This window comes from Triplophysa dalaica, chromosome 20 (assembly GCF_015846415.1).
Source record: "Triplophysa dalaica isolate WHDGS20190420 chromosome 20, ASM1584641v1, whole genome shotgun sequence".
Lineage (NCBI taxonomy): Eukaryota > Metazoa > Chordata > Actinopteri > Cypriniformes > Nemacheilidae > Triplophysa > Triplophysa dalaica.
In genome coordinates, this window is record NC_079561.1 from 15,127,335 (window position 1) to 15,146,021 (window position 18,687).

The 18,687-nt window shown below is 38.3% G+C and overlaps 1 protein-coding gene across 2 annotated transcripts; it reads left to right on the forward strand.

Annotated features, from left to right (window-relative positions):
• The first annotated feature begins 595 nt into the window (after positions 1-595).
• sgk2a (serum/glucocorticoid regulated kinase 2a) lies at positions 596-11,973 on the forward strand. Of its 2 annotated transcripts, XM_056733773.1 has the most exons (13): positions 596-4,784; positions 5,662-5,778; positions 5,852-5,904; positions 6,075-6,132; positions 6,330-6,413; positions 9,504-9,635; positions 10,000-10,112; positions 10,196-10,232; positions 10,326-10,412; positions 10,493-10,588; positions 10,694-10,849; positions 11,037-11,126; positions 11,282-11,973. In XM_056733773.1, exons 2-13 carry the CDS (start codon positions 5,761-5,763, stop codon positions 11,441-11,443), a joined length of 1,086 nt encoding a protein of 361 aa, XP_056589751.1. In that variant the 5' UTR covers positions 596-4,784; positions 5,662-5,760; the 3' UTR covers positions 11,444-11,973. The 2 variants fall into 2 exon arrangements, with proteins under 2 accessions (XP_056589751.1, XP_056589752.1); XM_056733774.1 differs by having other exon boundaries at positions 596-5,778.
• The last annotated feature ends 6,714 nt before the right edge of the window (positions 11,974-18,687 follow it).

Sequence of the window (18,687 nt, forward strand, 5' to 3'; positions counted from 1 at the left end):
TTACCGGTCAGGGCTGTACCCATCTTTCTCCAAGGAAGCTGTGGAACCCCCCGACCACCACACTGGAAGGTTACAGTTTCGCGAAAGCTTCGAGATGACACGCCCTGGCCTGTTATCGTCACTTCGCTAGAGATTGTGACGCGATACAGCGTTGTGGCGTTTTCCATAGGTAACACCATCTGTCGTTCTCGACACATCGTCGAGAGACCGACAGAATGGGGAACGTCTTGATTACGTCTGTAACCTCAGTTCCCTGATGGAGGGAACGAGACGTTGTGTCCCTTATGCCACAAACACGTATCGTAATCTGCTGCAGTCGTGAGAGGCTCTCAGGCTCTTCAGAACAAGCGGTAGATGAATGCTGCACGCCGGCTTCCTTTTATACCGGACATCCGGAGGCGGAGACCGGCATGCAAATTTAATTCGCCAAATTTCATTGGCCTTTTCTATAGTAGTCAGAGTTGATTGGTTCTCAAGGGCGAACCCCATCTGTCATTCTCGACACAATGTCTCGTTCCCTCCATCAGGGAACTGGGAACGGTCTCATTTATAAAAGTGGCATACGCATGTTTCCAAACTTGACGTACCTTCTTGTAAAATCCAACTCTAATCTTAATTAAATAATAATTTTTAATATTTAATCAGCGCTGTCTCACCATCAGACTATCACAAATGAGGAGGAGATGATACGACTGCATGGAATACAGGACAACATCAAATACCATAAGATACCTGCAGAACACAGTGTAAGTAAATAACCAAATACATAATTTTCCTTGAATAATGTGCATAAAGATCGATTGTAAAAGTCTGAAAATACAGCCATTAAGCTCTCACACAATCTTTCCACTTTATGTTCTCGTTATCAGTCCTAATTATGTTCACAAAAAAAACGAAATGAAGAAACATTTGTCTTTTACCATTATCTCTTCAAATGTAATCCCAGGTGCAGGACACCACTAATTCACAAGTTCGCTTATACAGATAATAGAGTAATTTTGAGGGTATGCGTATTTGGCGTGCTGTCGGGGAGAGGGCTCTGTGCTCGTTCATTCTTCTGAGCCCAGAGCACTCCCCCCTGTCCGGGGTGAGGGCTCCGAATCCGGCATTAGCCTGAACCCGGAACACTCCCCCCAAGAGATGCAACTGGTGCAGGACAGCAGCCGCAACATGTACACCCCCCAAAAACCCCTCTGACGTACAGCGACCAAGAGCTTGGATCTGAGGCTGGGAGAGACCTTTTTGGGCGGCTGTGGTAGCTTCGCCGATGCGAAAGGAATGGCTCGAGAAATGTTCTTCCGGGATGCCGGATTGGTGCAAGACTGTTTTAAGATGAATTTGGAACCAAAAACGTGAGACTGGACGACCGGAGTCCTGTATGAAGAGAGGGTCGGATGGGGATTTTGCCTGTGATCTCCTGAAATGTAGGTAGGCAAGGAGGGTTTGGGAAGGCTTGATGGGTGATTGAAGGTTGAATATGTAGATGAAATGGCCTCTTTTGAATTGATCCGTCATACTTAGCTTGATGTGGAAAGAGATTGTTTCTGCATCCAGCACTGCCAAGTTAGAGATGGTGGGGTGGACTGTAGGGTTGAAGCTGGATGTAGTGGTCATTTCAAAGCATCTGAGAAATCCAAAAAACGACCAGAGTGAACATGGCGTTGAGTGTTCGGGCGGTGTGCATGGAGTGGTAACCTCTGTGGAGGGTAGAAATGCATTTGGTCAATAGATCCAAAGTTATAGGTGGTCTTTTGACCGGGCAGGCGGGTTGAGCTCTTTGTATTCCTTTAATGAGCATGGAGGCTTGAGGACTGGCTATAGCTGGGCAGGTTGAGTTAAAAATGAGTTTGTGGAAGAATTGAATTCCGCTTAGGTACCCTTTAATTGAGCTGGCTTGCAGGTTTTTGTTGATATTCAGGAAGGATATGAATGAGGTGATGGTAAGCAGAGAGAACCCGGGAAAAGGCATGTTGTATGTTTGGTGGAATGACTTAAAACTCCACGCGGTTAGGTAAGACTGAAGGGTCCTGAGTGAGACGGCTTGGATGATAGAATTGAGGGAAGAGTCTAGGAGAGTACTTAGTTGGTGATTTTCGGGAATATCCGTTCCGAATAAGGAGGTACTGGTGTTGGTAGAGAAGCTAGCAGCTTGAACGTCTGCCAGAATCTGTGATCTGATGGTTTTTGTGGGAACCACAAAAAAATCTGGGAATTTGTGGCACTACCCGTGCTGGGTGATGGCTTGCTTGCACTGCTGAGGTGGTTTGAGGCGGCCGGCTGCTGCAACCTCTCGATCTAAGGCTCTTCCTCGTGAGGGCATGGGTTTGATCTGGACATGTGGTCGAAAGTGGTCTTGTGTTGCCGGACTCTAATACTGAATAGTCTGGGGACTTGTTCGCTTCTGGCCGGGGACTCCCCGAGAGCCCACATGACTGGCAGGTATGCAATGATGTTTAGTTTCGCATGGCAAGTTTGTGACGTATAAATGTTACTGACACCTGAGTGAACGTACAAGGTCTGAAAACGATAGTTGCAAGTTTACATTGATGGTGATATGATGGTCATTGATGGTCATGCCTGGTCAAGAAGGCTCACCAGCGTCTCTTCTTTCTGAGGACACTGAAGAAGAACCAACTGTCTTCAACTATCCTGGTGAACTTCTATCGCTGCACGATAGAGAGCATCCTGACCAACTGTGTCACAGTCTGGTACGGGAACTGTTCTGTTGCTGAGCGCAAGGCACTGCAGCGGGTGGTGAAAACAGCCCAGCGAATCACAGGGACTACACTCTCTTCCATTGAGGACATCCAAAAGAAACGCTGTCTGCGTCGAGCTCGCAGCATTCTCAAGGACTCCTCTCACCCCGCTCATAGACTGTTTACTCTCCTGCCTTCCGGCAGGCGCTTCAGGTGCCTCCGGACAAGAACCAGCAGACTAGGAAACAGCTTTTTTCCCAGAGCTGTTTCATTATTGAACTCTGCTCCCCACTGATTCCACTACCCCTCATAACTTTAACTTTAATGCTGCTATTACATTGTTTACATTGCACTACAGGGCTGCCATGCATGACTGAACTGTACACACCAGTACTTCATGTATCTGCTCTATCGGACTGTTTACACACACAGCATCATTTGCACTCTATACTGCTCACTTGCACACCAGGAATATTACACTGAATGCTCATTTGCACTAATGGACTACTCTCATAACTAGATTACCTCATCTAGTGCACTGTAACTTTCATAACTGCATTACCTCATCTACTGCACTGTAACTTCAATAACTGCACCAACTTCTCTACTGCACTGTAACTCATCTATTGCATTACTGAATCTATTGCATAACTAACTGCATCTACTCATCTATTGCACTATAACTTCAATAACTGCATTAACTCATCTACTGCACTGTGACCTTAATAACTTCTTTTCACAGTTTCAACACTTTTCAATATAAAAGTGATGTCATGGTTCCACTGCCATGTCATGTTTTATCCGTCTCAAGTGGAGCCATGGCATTGCCTGATGGTTTTATGTGAGAAAGACATAGTTCTTTCTCGTGTCTCGTCATTGTTCCCTGCATCACGTTCCTTGTCAGCCTCTCCTTAGTGCTAATCCCCAGCACCTGTTGCTCGTTATGATCCTGTGTTTGTCTCCCCTATAAAGAGTCCTCATGTTCATTGTCCTGTGCTCGTGCATTGTTTCTCGTTCTTGTTCTTGTTCTTGTTCTTGTTCTTGTTCATCGTTCATGAAGTCTTTGTTACCCTGTTCCTGTTCCCTGTGTCTAGTAAGTGTTAGTTTAGTGTTTGTCTCCAGTGTTTGTTTTATAGTTTAGTAAGTCAGTGTTTGTTCTTAAAGTTTATATATTTCTGTCCTGTTTTCCCCCTTGTGGGTTTTTGTTTTGCCTGTTTGTTTAGTCCTGTTAATTGTATAATAAATATCTGTTACCATCCATACCGTCTGTGTCTGCCTGTACTTGGGTTCCCACGCCATGTCCATGAGCGTCCATGAGCGTTCATGACAAGTGATTGACATATAAACTTGCGCATTGACACGTGAAGCAATTTTCTCCCAGGCCAACTATCTTTCTTTTGCTGCTGTGGCTGTGTTGCTCTTTTTTCTAAATATGTGCTCATATTCACCGTACGCTTGTAACAGTACCTTCAATTTGATTGGCGAGAAATGAACAGAGCGCTTTTTGTCACGTGCCGTTGCCATGGTGAATCGTGCTATCTTCACTCAATTGATGATGGCTTCTCATCGCCATGTTGCACGCGCATAACCTAGGGTGAACTTACTCAGAGTGGATTGAACTCAAATCAGCTGGTCTGAAACTGAAAACTCCGAGTAGCGATTCTCTGAGTAAATCAACTCAGAGTTCAGATTTTAACTCTGTGTTGGTTGAACTTTCTTATTGAAACGGGCCCCTGGGAACTAAAACAAAACTACCCGCTTTAAACAGTAATGCAACATTTCTTGGTAATATTCTCAGGACATTTTTAGAACAAAAGATGTCTAGCTGGGAACCCTTTTCTTCCCATTCTTTTCACACACGCAGGCTGATGTTTTGGTCTTGCAGTATGTCTTGCTGGCTCATAGAAACACAAGCTTTCCAATCTTGTGTTATGCACACATTGGTTGATCATTCACTTGGGCCTTTGGCCGAATAACCAACAAGATCTGCTTCCTGAAGAGACATTTCTGAGGCATGGGCAGAAATGATGCACTTCAAGCAAGTATTACTATCACAAACATAATTGAATTCTTGCTACAGGCAGACAGGTGAGCTACCTTTTTTTCTTTGTGAAGAAGAAAAGTTACTTACACATTAATAGGCACACTTTACATGCTAATTTGTCAGTTTCTTTATTAATATTATTATCATTGTTGTTGTTGTTGATAAAGATCTTAAAATTCCAAATGAATGTATTTTAATTTGAATTATTAATGTTGAATTGATTTACTTAGAGAATGTTTAGGGTGTTTTTTTATCAAGGGATATTCAGGTTTAAACCATAAAGCAAGTTTAACAAGGGCAAGTTAAAACATTATGATACGAATTCATTTTTTATATGGTGCAAGGTGGTGTACACAAAATAAATATTGCATATTAAAAACGTAGATATCAAAGAGAAACTAATTTATCAAGAAAAGCTATTAAGGCTAACCTGAAAAAGTTTTTTTAATATGACACTATTGCCTTTTTAATATCAACTGGAAACAGCAGTTTCAGACTACGAGCATAAGATGATAAGGCTCTGTCACACATATGTCACCCAAACTTTGTGGAGCGTAACTGACACTTTACAGTGTATTTTGTCTACAACTACTGAGGAGGCTACAAATTATGCAAAATGGTTTTAATTGAGATTGTATTTAATCCATCATATTCTTTTCACCTCCAAATACGTAGATATTGAGGTAAAAACTGTGCCATATTGTCTTATTCCTTAATGTAGAAATGCGCTAAAAGCCTATTTAGTTCAAACTATTCACAAAATAGTAGAGACAATCCTTTAGAACGCTCCTGTTATTCAAAGCCCTTTTGCAAAGTTGTATTTACTGTGTAAACTTTTTCATGCTGAGTTTCAACATGTCCTTCATGGGTCGGTTTCACAAACCTGAACATCCAGTTTTTCTGTGATACATCAACATTTAGACCAGCATAAGAGCTCAGAGCAAGTGGTCACTTCACAACTTGAGTTTTTGGAAAGGATCTACTTTGACTCTCTCCTGTGAAACACAAGAGATACAGAAGATGGCACATTATAATCAAGTAAGCTAATTTGGTTTACTACCATAAAGAAATCTTTGCTCTATTTCAGTTAAAATGCAATTGTCTCCTTTAGGAATTATCCTCATCATCAGGCAATGTCAACCTGGGTGTGTCTGGCAATCCTCAGTAAGATTCCTCTGCGTTTTTTGTCAGAACATAGAATCATGGATTGAACACATTAATGATTTGTGTGTAAGAACATGAAATGAATGTATCATGTTAGAGCACTGATTATGGTGCGGTCACTGTGATATGTTATAATATGTGCAAACTGTTGTTGCCCTGGGTGTTTTCAGTGCCAAACCTACTGACTTTGACTTTCTGGCAGTGATTGGAAAAGGAACATTTGGGAAGGTGAGGCACGCCTAATGCCACTATCAGATGAAAATGAACCACATGACTTTACAAATTATTAACACTTCAAAAGGTGTACTAAGGTTACCTTGATCACAACAATTTAAGCAAGTCTGAAAAGCATAAGCAATTTATAAAACCGACCTGCAGAAAACCAAATGCTATTGTTTAGGCTAAAAATGTTTTGTCAATTGCAGGTACTCTTGGCGAAACTCAAAGCAGATGGAAAATTCTATGCTGTGAAAGTTTTGCAGAAAAAGATTATATTGAAGAAGAAAGAGGTTGGTATTTATTTGTATTTCATATAACTAACCCTTGAGAGATTATTTTTAGACAGAAGGTGGGGCAAAACTGAACAGTGTTTTTATTCACTTTAAATATATTTGAGTTAGATTAATCAGACTATAACACAAGCAACATAAACATATCTGCTACGAATGACACTGCCTGTTGTTCTCGTACAGTAAAACCGAAAGTTACAGACATGAAAAACTAACAACAACACACCCATGCCTGAGTGAGGTCAGTTGTAACAGAGGGTATAAATTGTAGGTATATATTGTAGATGGATACCGTCTGTGCATTATAGAAATGCACATATCCATCTATCTTTCATCTATAATGGATGATAACATACATTACATATAGTATAGATCAGAGAGAAAGCAAAAAAGTTATGACCAAAAAAATCATAGTGGACCCTGGATCATAAAATCAGTCTTAAGTAACACATGAATATTTGTGAATATAGCCAACAAAACATTTTATGGGTCAAATAATAATTTTGCATCATATTATTTTGCATTATGATATTAAGTAAAGATCATGTTCCATGAAGATATTTTGTACATTTTTGTAAAATATCAAAACTTTATTTTTGTTAGTAAAATGCTATGCTAAGTTTTTTCACCCTCAGATTCCAGAATTTTAAAAAATCATATATTGGTCTAACATTGTCCTATCCTAACAAACCATACATCGATGGAAAGCTTAATTGTTCAGATGATGTAAAAGTCTCAAAAGAAAATATTACCCAATAGACTGGTTTTGTTGTCTAGGTGAACTTATATAAATACCGAAAAATCATATTGTGATTTCATTGTCATTATATATTTGAAGGGTTAGTTGCAAACACTGTGTTATAACTAACCCCACTTTGTTAAAATGTTTTAAAGCCTAGGTAACAGCTGATAGGCTTGCCCCACATATTTTAAAATTATACTATATTTCAGGCAAAAAGTTACATAAATTTGTCTTTGGTGACTTATATAAAAAAAAATTGATGATAAAATTAACTGTCTTGAGACCAAAACACTATTTGTCAGGTATCCCTATGAAAACACATTCAATCTTTTCACAAATTCACGGTCGTAGGAAAAAAAGAGAAAAAATACAGAATGCCTCAATCGGTCCACCCTTCGTAACTATGTAAAAGGCCCATGTTTACAGTAGGTTGTGCCCCGCTCACCCCTACAAGTCTCCTCAAATGCTAACAGAGTGTGCCATAAAATAGTATAATCTCAAACATAATCTTATCTAACCCTATCCCAGTCCTTTGCACTGTGACACTGCAATAAAGTTAGCACATCTGTTTCATTCTCTAGATATTCACGTGGAAAATGTACATTTCCATCTCTTTTAATTTATGCAAATGTTACAATACTTTAAAATATGCAGTTGATTCAGCTCTGAGTTTTCTGAGCAACTGTGACCACTTGAAATACATGTTCACATGATTTATTTAACCCCTAGCAACATATTTATAAACAAGTCATGTGTAATTGTGATTTCTTTTTAAACAAATTTTAAGCTAAAGTTTGGTCGCAAATGCACCCAGTAAGATTGAATGGTTTAATGTTGAAACAATTTTTTTATTACTAATGAAAATCAACCTCTTTCGTTAACTTGTTTCAGGTGTACTGTATAGCATCATAATTCAATTCAATTCAAGTTCAATTCAAGTTTATTTATATAGCGCTTTTCACAATGTGTATTGTTTCAAAGCAGCTTTACAGGGGCAAACAGGAAAAACAGAAAAGTTAAAACACAGCACAGTGCATGGTATTTATACAACGAGTAAGTTCATTCTAATAAATAACATCTAATTTCTAAATAAATAAATGAATGAATGCAGTCTCCCGGTGAGCAGGCCAACACTGCCCTGCTGTGGCGAGGAACCCAAACTCCAATGATTGATTAATGGAGAAAAAAACCTCGGGAGAAACCAGGCTCAACCGGGAGGGCCAGATCCCCTCTGACGTGTCATAGCTGCACTCAGACTGGTGACATGTGATTTTAGTTTAGCATTTAATACCAAATATTGTAACTTCAGCATTAATAAGACAAATAGTCCGTCTTTGCTCTTGGTTGGGGATGTAGTGGTCTGAGCTGGGATGGTCCGATGGTCATATTTCTCTTGGCAGATGGTGGAATTGCCTTAGATGGAGCTGGGATGGTCAGTCAGTCTGCAGCTGTATCTGGTGTAATCTCAAATTGGGGATGGGCATCTGTCGGTCGTCTGGACATGGTGGAACTTCTTCCTACCTCGGGATGGGCATCTGTCGGTCGTCTGGACATGGTGGAACTTCTTCCTACCTCGGGATGGGCATCCCGAGGCAGAGGCGGAAAGAGAATAAAGAGAATAATTAGCGTAGCTGCTGTTCATTAACTATGCATTAAGTGAAAGCTTGGCTGAAAAGATGTGTCTTTAATCTAGATTTAAATTGGGAGAGTGTGTCTGACCCTCGAATAGTATCAGGAAGGCTATTCCAGAGTTTAGGTGCTACGTATGAGAAAGCTCGTCCACCTTTGGTGGATTTTGTTATTCTAGGTATTGTCAAAAGTCCTAAGTTTTGAGATCTCAGCGAGCGTGATGGGTTGTAACGTGATAAAAGCTCGGTTAAGTAAGTAGGTGCTAAACCGTTCAGGGCTTTGTAAGTAATTAAAATAATTTTAAAATCAATGCGATACTTAATGGGTAGCCAGTGAAGCGATGATAAAACTGGGGTTATGTGATCGTATTTTCTTGACCTAGTAAGAACTCTGGCAGCTGCATTCTGAACTAACTGTAGTTTGTTTATCGATGATACAGGACAACCACTAAGTAGAGCATTACAATAGTCAAGCCGTGAGGTCACAAATGCATGAATAAGCTTTTCTGCGTCTGCAACACATAAACTATTTCGTAATTTGGCAACATTTCTAAGGTGGAAGAAGGCTGTTTTTGTGATATTTGAGATGTGATTTTTAAATGACAGGTTGCCGTCTAATATAACGCCTAGGTCTTTAACTGTATTTGTTGGAGTAAAATTGTCTAATGCTCTGATGTGGGTGATATATTTACCGGTGTGTACCTCCCTTGTGTTCAACAGCAAAAAAACATTATGGCAGAGAGGAATGTGCTACTCAAGAGCCTGAAACATCCTTTCCTGGTTGGCTTACACTACTCCTTTCAGACCACAGAGAAGCTATATTTTGTCCTGGATTATGTAAATGGAGGAGAGGTATTATGAGATGTTGCTAAGAAACAGTCAGTCACCCACAAGCATCAGGGTCCGAATTAACCTCGGCAGGGTGATAAAGTGATAAAGTAATATTTTGCGAGATTTTACCAAATGTTTCCTATAAAGACAGCAATATTGTTTGGATTTTTCATAAAATGTTATGTTCTACTTTAAATAATCAACCGAGGTATGACAATATAAATGTCAGAGCTAAACTTTTGGAGGAGCACAAAATCTCCTTTCTTCGGTTCTGTACTTGAACTTTTTCAAATCAAGTAGGCTCACATTAGCTCTCAAAGAATCTTATTAACTCATCGTATCTGTCAGTAGTTGGTCTAAATGGTTTTCCGTTTTCACTCTCCAGCTGTTTTACCACCTACAACGAGAACGGTGTTTCTCAGAACCACGTGCGCGCTTTTATGGGGCTGAAGTGGCCAGTGCCATTGGTTACCTCCACTCTCTCAACATAGTTTACAGGTGAATAACTGGGAGACTTTCTGTTTATCATGTTATGGTCAAATTTACTGTTGGCCTAAATATTGAAAAAATGTCCTATCCAGAGATCTCAAGCCAGAAAACATCCTCCTAGATTGCCAGGTAAAACATTTATTTGGACATGCATTTCTAACAGCGATTTCAAATGCCTTTCAGTATGCTATACTGTCGGGATTTTTTTTTCTCATAAATCAGGGCCATGTAGTGTTAACAGATTTCGGCCTGTGTAAAGAAGGGATAGAACCAGAAGAAACCACCACAACCTTTTGTGGAACTCCTGAGGTAGAAATATATGTTCAAAACAAGGTTTAAGTCTTTCATCTTACATCACCTAATGTGATATTATGTTCTTTTACTCGAAGTATCTAGCACCAGAGGTCCTACGAAAGGAGCCCTATGACCGAACAGTGGACTGGTGGTGCCTTGGAGCAGTGCTCTACGAGATGCTGTATAGCTTAGTATGTCTGCTAATTCACTCAAGCATTTTCGTGTACTGCACTTTAAACATTTGGTTTAATGAATCAAAATTTCTAGCTTCTTCTGAATGTGGTTATCCTCAACAGCCTCCATTTTACAGTCGTGATATATCTGAGATGTATGATGGAATCTTGCATAAACCTCTTTACCTGCCACCTGGAAAGTCTGAAGCTGTGTGCCATCTGCTCTACGGACTCTTGCAGAAAGATCAGCGCAGACGAATAGGAGCTATTGCTGATTTTGTGAGTGAAGATTTGGTGCTGCTAAAAAGTCACTTTTTTATCAACATTTACAATATTTTTGATAAAATCTTCATATAACTTAAGATGGTATTATGACAAGAATGTAATATTCGGCCAGCTCTTCTTAGGTTTAAATGTTTTAGGCCAATTTGCATTGTTAACTTCTTCTCTTATTCTAACTTTACAGCTGGAAATTAAAAACCATGTGTTCTTTGCCCCCATAAACTGGGACGACCTCTATCACAAGCGCATCACTCCTCCATATAACCCCAATGTGGTAAAACCAAGTTTTGTTTCTTTCTGTGGTAAAAAAAATATAAGTATCTCCTTTATTAACACCATTGCTTTGTTAATTATGAATCCCGATTTCCATGTTTTATTTGGCACTATAATGGAAAGTTGTGTTATAAGCCTTTTTACGTGTTTCCTCAGAGAGGCCCTTCAGACCTTCAGCATATTGACCCAGAGTTCACAAGAGAGATGGTGCCCAACTCTGTGGGTCGCACCCCAGAAACTACAGCAAGCCTCGCTGCCAGCGGCTCCAATGCTTTCAATGGCTTCTCCTATATTTCTGGAGAAGATGGCTTTCTCTGAGACATGTTCTCCGATCAAAGTTTTTCTCAAACTAGAGTGCCCTTTACGGTATAAAGCAAATATTATTGTCATACAATCATGATGATAAAGACTGGAATGGAAAAACATAGGCATGCTTTTTATACTATGCTGATGAAAGTTAAAGCCATAAAGAATTAAAATGATAAGTTTATAAATGTTTGTATGTATAATAAATCGGAACAAATCATTTCATCAATCTGCACATTTTCATTGTGCAACATTGACAGACATTGCAGAAGTTTTTGTTGATTAAACCATTGAAAATGATAATTGCAAATTATGTAAAAAGCTTATAAACATATTTGTTACTGTTATAAATATCCTTATTTATAAGTGTTTTTGGAAAACTTATAAATGAATGTAAATGTTATTTAATTCTGTCTTAAGTTAAATTATGCACACATATACACATGTACTAAGTTTTAAATAAATTGAGTTGTTTCTGGATGTACCTTGATATGTATAATAAAACATATAGATTAAGGTCTTTTCAACCTGGCCTCATAGGACATGCCACACTCTGTAAACTTTTTGCAGCACCACAAAACATGTACCATCAGTACCACAATTTCCAAACAACACAACATTAACAACAACACCATATCATATTACATTATATTGGGGTGTAATAATTTGGAATTTAATCAGAAACAACGTCTGATTAAATTATAAATTGTTCCACCCCAATATAATATAATATGGTGTTGTAAATGTTTCTGTTATTTCGTACGCACAATTTAATCGTATTTAAACACGTTACCTGCCTATTAACCTAAACAGTTTGTATATTACAATATAAAACACAAATGCATAACACGGAGTTACAGCTAAATATGCTGTTTATTCAAAAAGTGCAATTATTCTAAGCATTGCGAGGCAAAAGAACGGACCCGAACACGATCCACTTCTATCCGCCATAAAACTCTGATCAATAACGTCTGCGCACAGTGCCAGAATAAAAAAATTGCAGCAAGGTGTGAACCGTTACTCAACTCAACTAAACTTTATTTATATAGCGCATTTTACAATTTTCATTGTTACAAAGCAGCTGTACATGAGACATATTGACCATTAAAAAAAAAACTAAACTCATATACCTGTAAAAACAAGAAAAACAAGAAAAAGCTGAAAACACAAAAGACAGACATACAAATGCTCCACACACACAATATGCACACATACTTACACACACCCACACGTCCACATAGACACACACAGATGGACACACACACACGCACGCACACGCACACACACTAAACATTACAAGATGAAGGAGAGAGAAACACAGGTCAAATATTAAACGGACTATAAATTCCTATTTGCAATATTAATTATGTAAAACTTCTGAATTCTAAAGCAGCCACCCTGGCCAGGCAAAACAGTATGCAAATGGTGGCGAGGAACCCAAAACTCCAATTGAGAAAAAAAACTCAGGAGAACCCAGGATTATGGAAGAGTAGTGTATGCAAAATAAAATAGATGTGTCTTTAGTCTAAAAAACGTTACTGATGCAAATGCAAAAGTACCATAAGGTATGCAGAGGGTTTTGTATGGAAGTAAAATAGTGACTAATGTTTTTGAAGCAAAGAGACGTGCTGAAAAGCACTAACTGAAAAAAAATGCATTGTATTAACAGTTCTTGCATTTTAAGGTTCTGCAATTCAATATGGTTGTACATTTAAGCTGTGAATATTTCAAATTGAAAAAATTCACACTCGGTTTCACTGTCTAAAAATTAAAAAATCTAAATTCACCTTTTAAATTTCATTTAAAAAATTGAACTTGTTTTTAAATACAACCTTTAATATTCGACGGATAATTTTCAGTCCATATTATTTCGATTTAAAAATTCGCTTCCACAAATTCAGCGGTTCAAATTCGGCTTGAAATTCAAAGTTTCAATCCCAGAGTAATTGCTGGGTATTATTTCCGCGCTGTTGCTGAAAGAATAGGTTGTTGTCGAATAATCAGATCCGATTTTGGAACCAAAAATGTCCACGTAAACAGGCTACAAGAGTTTCTTCGTGAAGACTCTACGGGAACTGTGCACGGAACGTGTCTCTTTCAAGGAACAAGCCAAGCAAACCACAGAATAGAAAGTTGGTGGGGTATCTACAGACGACAAAATGCAGGTTACTGGATGGATGTATTCAAAGAACTGCAGTCAGCTGGTGATTTCTCAGGCGATGCAACTGATAAAGGCCTTATACAATTCTGTTTTCTCGCATTAATTCACGTAACTCAAGTTGTTTAGGCTGCTATTAAACTATCTTAATCATTGAATATTGATCTAAAACAGTTTAAAATCTAACATTTTAAAGTAAATTAATCTCCCATCCATTCGCAATTTGATTAGGTGCTGTTCGTTTTATGTGGTGCTGAAATGCGTGACCACATAGCAAAACACGGTGGTGTGATTCATGATATCGCACCTTGTTCACATGAACATTAAACTCATCATAAAACTACAGGAACACTATTTTATTTCCAACTTTATTTGTGTGTATATTAAAATTATTACAAATGAGGGGGAAAGCAACACTCAGACTTTTAATATGCCAGATATTTGCAATTAACATTCCACTTCTACTGCTCCAGTAAACACTGCCAATTCACTGGATGTTCTCCTTTATAAATGCCTTATATGCTTTGTTTTCAGGACGAACTGGACACCGTTGTAAACATGTGGAATAACCACCGAATCCGACGTAGCAGTGGTCGAGGCATACAGTTGTGTTCAAAATTATTCAACCCCCACTGAAATTGATTGTTTTGACATTGATTATGATCATTCAGTCATCCTGCTTACAATTAAATCAAAGAGGCACGTGTAGGTCAGACAAATATAACATAACATAACATTTATAATGAAATAACCACAAATGTCTTTTCTGAGCTCACATCATTATCAGTTTTATTCAACCTCCAAGTGACATTCAATCTTAGTACTTAGTACAACATCCTTTTACAGTTATAACAGCTTTTAAACGTGAAGCATAGCTTGACACAAGTGTCTTGCAGCGATCTACGGGTATCTTCGCCCATTCATCATGGGGAAAAGCCTCCAGTTCAGTCACATTCTTAGGCTTGCGCACTGCAACTGCTTTCCTTAAGTCCCACCAGAGGTTCTCAATCGGATTTAAGTCTGGTGACTGCGATGGCCACTTCAAAATGTTCCAGCCTTTAATCTGCAACCATGCTCTAGAGGACTTGGAGGTATGCTTGGGATCATTGTCCTGTTGAAAGGTCCAACGTCTTCCAAGCCTCAGGTTTGTGACGGACTGCATCACATTGTCATCCAATATCTCCTGGTACTGAAGAGAATTCATGGTACCTTGCACACGCTGAAGCTTCCCAGTACCTGCAGAAGCAAAACAGCCCCAAAGCATGATTGACCCCCCGCCATGCTTCACAGTAGGCAAGGTGTTCTTTTCTTCAAAGGCCTTGTTCTTCCTCCTCCAAACATAACGTTGATCCATGGGCCCAAACAGTTCTAATTTTGTTTCATCAGTCCACAGAACACTATCCCAAAACTTCTGTGGTTTGTCCACATGACTTTTGGCATACTGCAGTCGACTCTTCTTATTCTTTGGGGACAGCAAGGGGGTGCGCCTGGGAGTTCTTGCATGGAGGCCTTCATTACGCAGGGTGCGCCGTATTGTCTGAGCAGAAACTTCAGTACCCACATCTGACAAATCTTTTCTCAGTTCCTCAGCAGTTACACGGGGACTTTTCTCCACTCTACGCTTCAGGTAGCGCACAGCAGTCGAAGTCAGCATCTTCTTTCTGCCACGACCAGGTAGCATTTCAACAGTGCCCTTTGCCTTGAATTTGCGAATGATGCTTCCTATGGTGTCTCTTGGTATGTTTAACATCTTTGCAATCTTCTTATAGCCATTGCCCTTCCTGTGAAGAGTAATCACCTGTTCTCTTGTCTTCCTGGAACATTCTCTTGACCTCACCATGTTTGTAACCACACCTGTAAATGTCTAGAAGGAGCTGAGTATCACAGTCATTTTAAAGCTGCCTAATTGGTGCTTATTAGGCTTTATTGCTGCTCCCTGATATCCACAGGTGTTTTCAATACCTGAATGAAAACACTTCATTGAACCTCTGTTCTTCAGAGTGGTAGTCTTTAAGGGGTTGAATAATCATGTCAATGAAGAATTCACAAAAGAAACATTTACTACTGTATTACAAAACTAATTGATGTCATTTTAGTTGCATATGGTTCTTTAAGAAGTCCTTGTAGGATTTCATTCTGAATACAATTACAAATGTACACTAAATTCCCTAAAACCATTTACAGCATTGGGGGTTGAATAATTTTGAACACAACTGTACAACATGGGAAACCCTTCCTCATGTACAATTTACCAGAACTTTCTCAAACAAAAGACTACTTGAATCCTGTAGATGCTGAAAGATTGAATGTGATTATCCATGAAAATATCTGCGTGTGGAAATCAGACATACCCTGTGATCGCGATTTATATGACCTCTGTGTTCTTGTTATGGGGGAAAATAATCTACAGTCAAGTGCAACAGACACTGAGGCATTAAGACTCTACATTAACATTCGACCTCTAGTTAGGGAACTTTTAGGTATATAGATTAAATAAAATGTATATGGAATGGAATGTTGTAAGATTTGAATTTTTTAAACTTTATTTTATTTTCATTTTATTTATTAAGAATGTAACTTTGTAATATTAAGTTTGGCTTTTTTGAAAATTCTGAGACCTAATAAAAGCAGTTGCAGAATAATTACAAAAAAAGGTAAATTTAAGAACTTTAATTTAAACGTTCATACAATTTTGTACAAAAATATACATTTGAGAAGAAAGATAGGTGCAAATGAGAAGAAAGAATTCAGGTGCAAATTAATGCCTTAAATAAATGCCTTAATGCCTTAAATAACAGATTATTGAGAGCTGTATTAATGGGAAAAAATATTACCTGTTGTTATGGGCGTAAATCTCATGTAACAGTAGGGGGGGACAATACACATACTTTCTCAAGAGCAATTTTTGAAGGGGACACAAATAATACAGTCAAAATAGTACTAACTACGACACAAATCGACAATATGCATTAGGTTCATAGGATTATCATGCAGACTTGCAGTCACATTATAACTGAACTGAACTGTCACATACTGCAATTACAAGTGAACAAAAAAGCTTTTTTCCATTTATATATTTTTTGTCTCGGTTGTGAAGACAGGAAACAAATATAAAAACACTACTTATGATACTACTTGTTAATAATGAGTCACTTTTTAAACACTTGTCATCCTGATTTATACTGCAACATTGTCTGACAATGTTTAATGTTTAAACTGAATGTTTATCTTATCCGCCGCGCACAAACTGCACAAAGTAGATGCTGAGAAAACGACCTTCTCCAACTGAATGAAAGCTGTGCACCTTTAGTGGACGGTAGATATAGTGCCAACGTCACAAAACTGTAACCGGTATGTTCGCGGCTGTGCGTGTCACGGGACCTGAATGGTAAGGATCGGTGGCTAATTGTGGCCGTTAATGTTCACATCATGCCAGGTCGCCGAAAATATAACAATGCATGAGAAACGGCTTCGGCGTGTAAATTGCAGTCTGTGACGTCCTATGTAACTGGCTAACGTTTGCTAGCTAAGTAACGTTTTAATCGCTAACATAGCAGATTCATGGAAAAATACATCGGTAATCAGCATTTATTGCAACAACTAATTTATTAATGATTCAGGATCAAATACATTAAGAAGAATCACTTCATTTAAAGTGAAAAAATAGCCTTCTTACTGGAGGTCAACAACCATGATGAATTGAGCCGCATACCTGATTTGAATGTGTTGCGCAATGCGCAGGTGAAATGAACGGGGCAGTGGGCCAAACCACTGTGAGAGGCAGGGGAGGGGGAACTCAACAGTTTCTAAACTTGAGTTTGAGTTTGTATTTTCTTCTAATTACACAATTAGTTTAGTTAATAGAGATAGTTTATAGTTTATGACAATAGAGAATGAGAGTTTAATTGATTTGAGGGGGGGACATCCCTCGGATGGAGGGGGACGTGTCCCCTCTGCCCCCCCCCCGGGATTTACGCCCCTGCCTGTTGTATGGACACATACTTTACTACTGAATGAGAAACAGTATAGCACAGCTGCAAAAACTATTCTTTATAGCAATAAAGTTTCTTTTAATACAACTTTGTGAAAAAAAACGTCACTGTCACAATTCAGGACACAATTGTTTAGAAAAATATGAATAAGTTGATGCAAATAAAACAATTCACGTGCAAATGTATTATAAAAGTTAAAGTGCAACAAATGCAATTGTGCATAACTGAAAAAAAAACACATATGATAGCAAAACAATAAAAGATTCAATTGTCTTGGTCAATTCTGGCAAACAATCTAAAATTGTTTTGCCCCTATAAAAAATACTATTCCAATCGAAATAAAATTGCTCCTATTCATAACTTCATGAACCCAATACAATGTTTAAACAAAAACATTACTTTAAATGTTTGTTAATTTCGTACACAACAGTGTACATTAATATTAATCATTTGCTGCTAATAAAACAACACTGTAAAAAAATCCTGTAAAATTTACAGTACATTACTGGCAGCAGGGTTGCCAGCCAGTTACTGTAAATTTTACAGCCACTGTACTGTAATTTAATTTACAGCCATTTTCTGTTATTGCATAATACAGGAAAAAACTGTAATTTTGAATAGCAACAGTATAATGCTGTATTTTTTAGAGCCAATTGCTTGATTTTAATTTACTGTATTTAGAAGAAATACATAATCACTGTATATCCAGTATGTTTTGCATACTGGATATACAGTGTTTATTTATTTTTTAATTGATACAAAAATGCATTACAGACAAATTTTGTACCTTGTTTTACATGAAATATTTTTATTCAGTTACAACTTCATAGTAGCATACAAGGCTCTTTAAACAAGGAATGTTTAAACATTCATGTTTAAACAACACGTTAACCAACATAACCATCATGTAACAACATCGCAAAACAAAGCCCAAGTGAGTCTGTAAAACGGTCCACACATTACATATACTGTATATCTAGATGGTTACGTACATTAATCACTTTATCGGGCTATACTCCGTGAACATCGACTTACCTCAAGCTTTGGTGACTCGTTTTAATTTGGGCGCTCGATTTAACGGATGACTGCATTTGCACATTTGAATT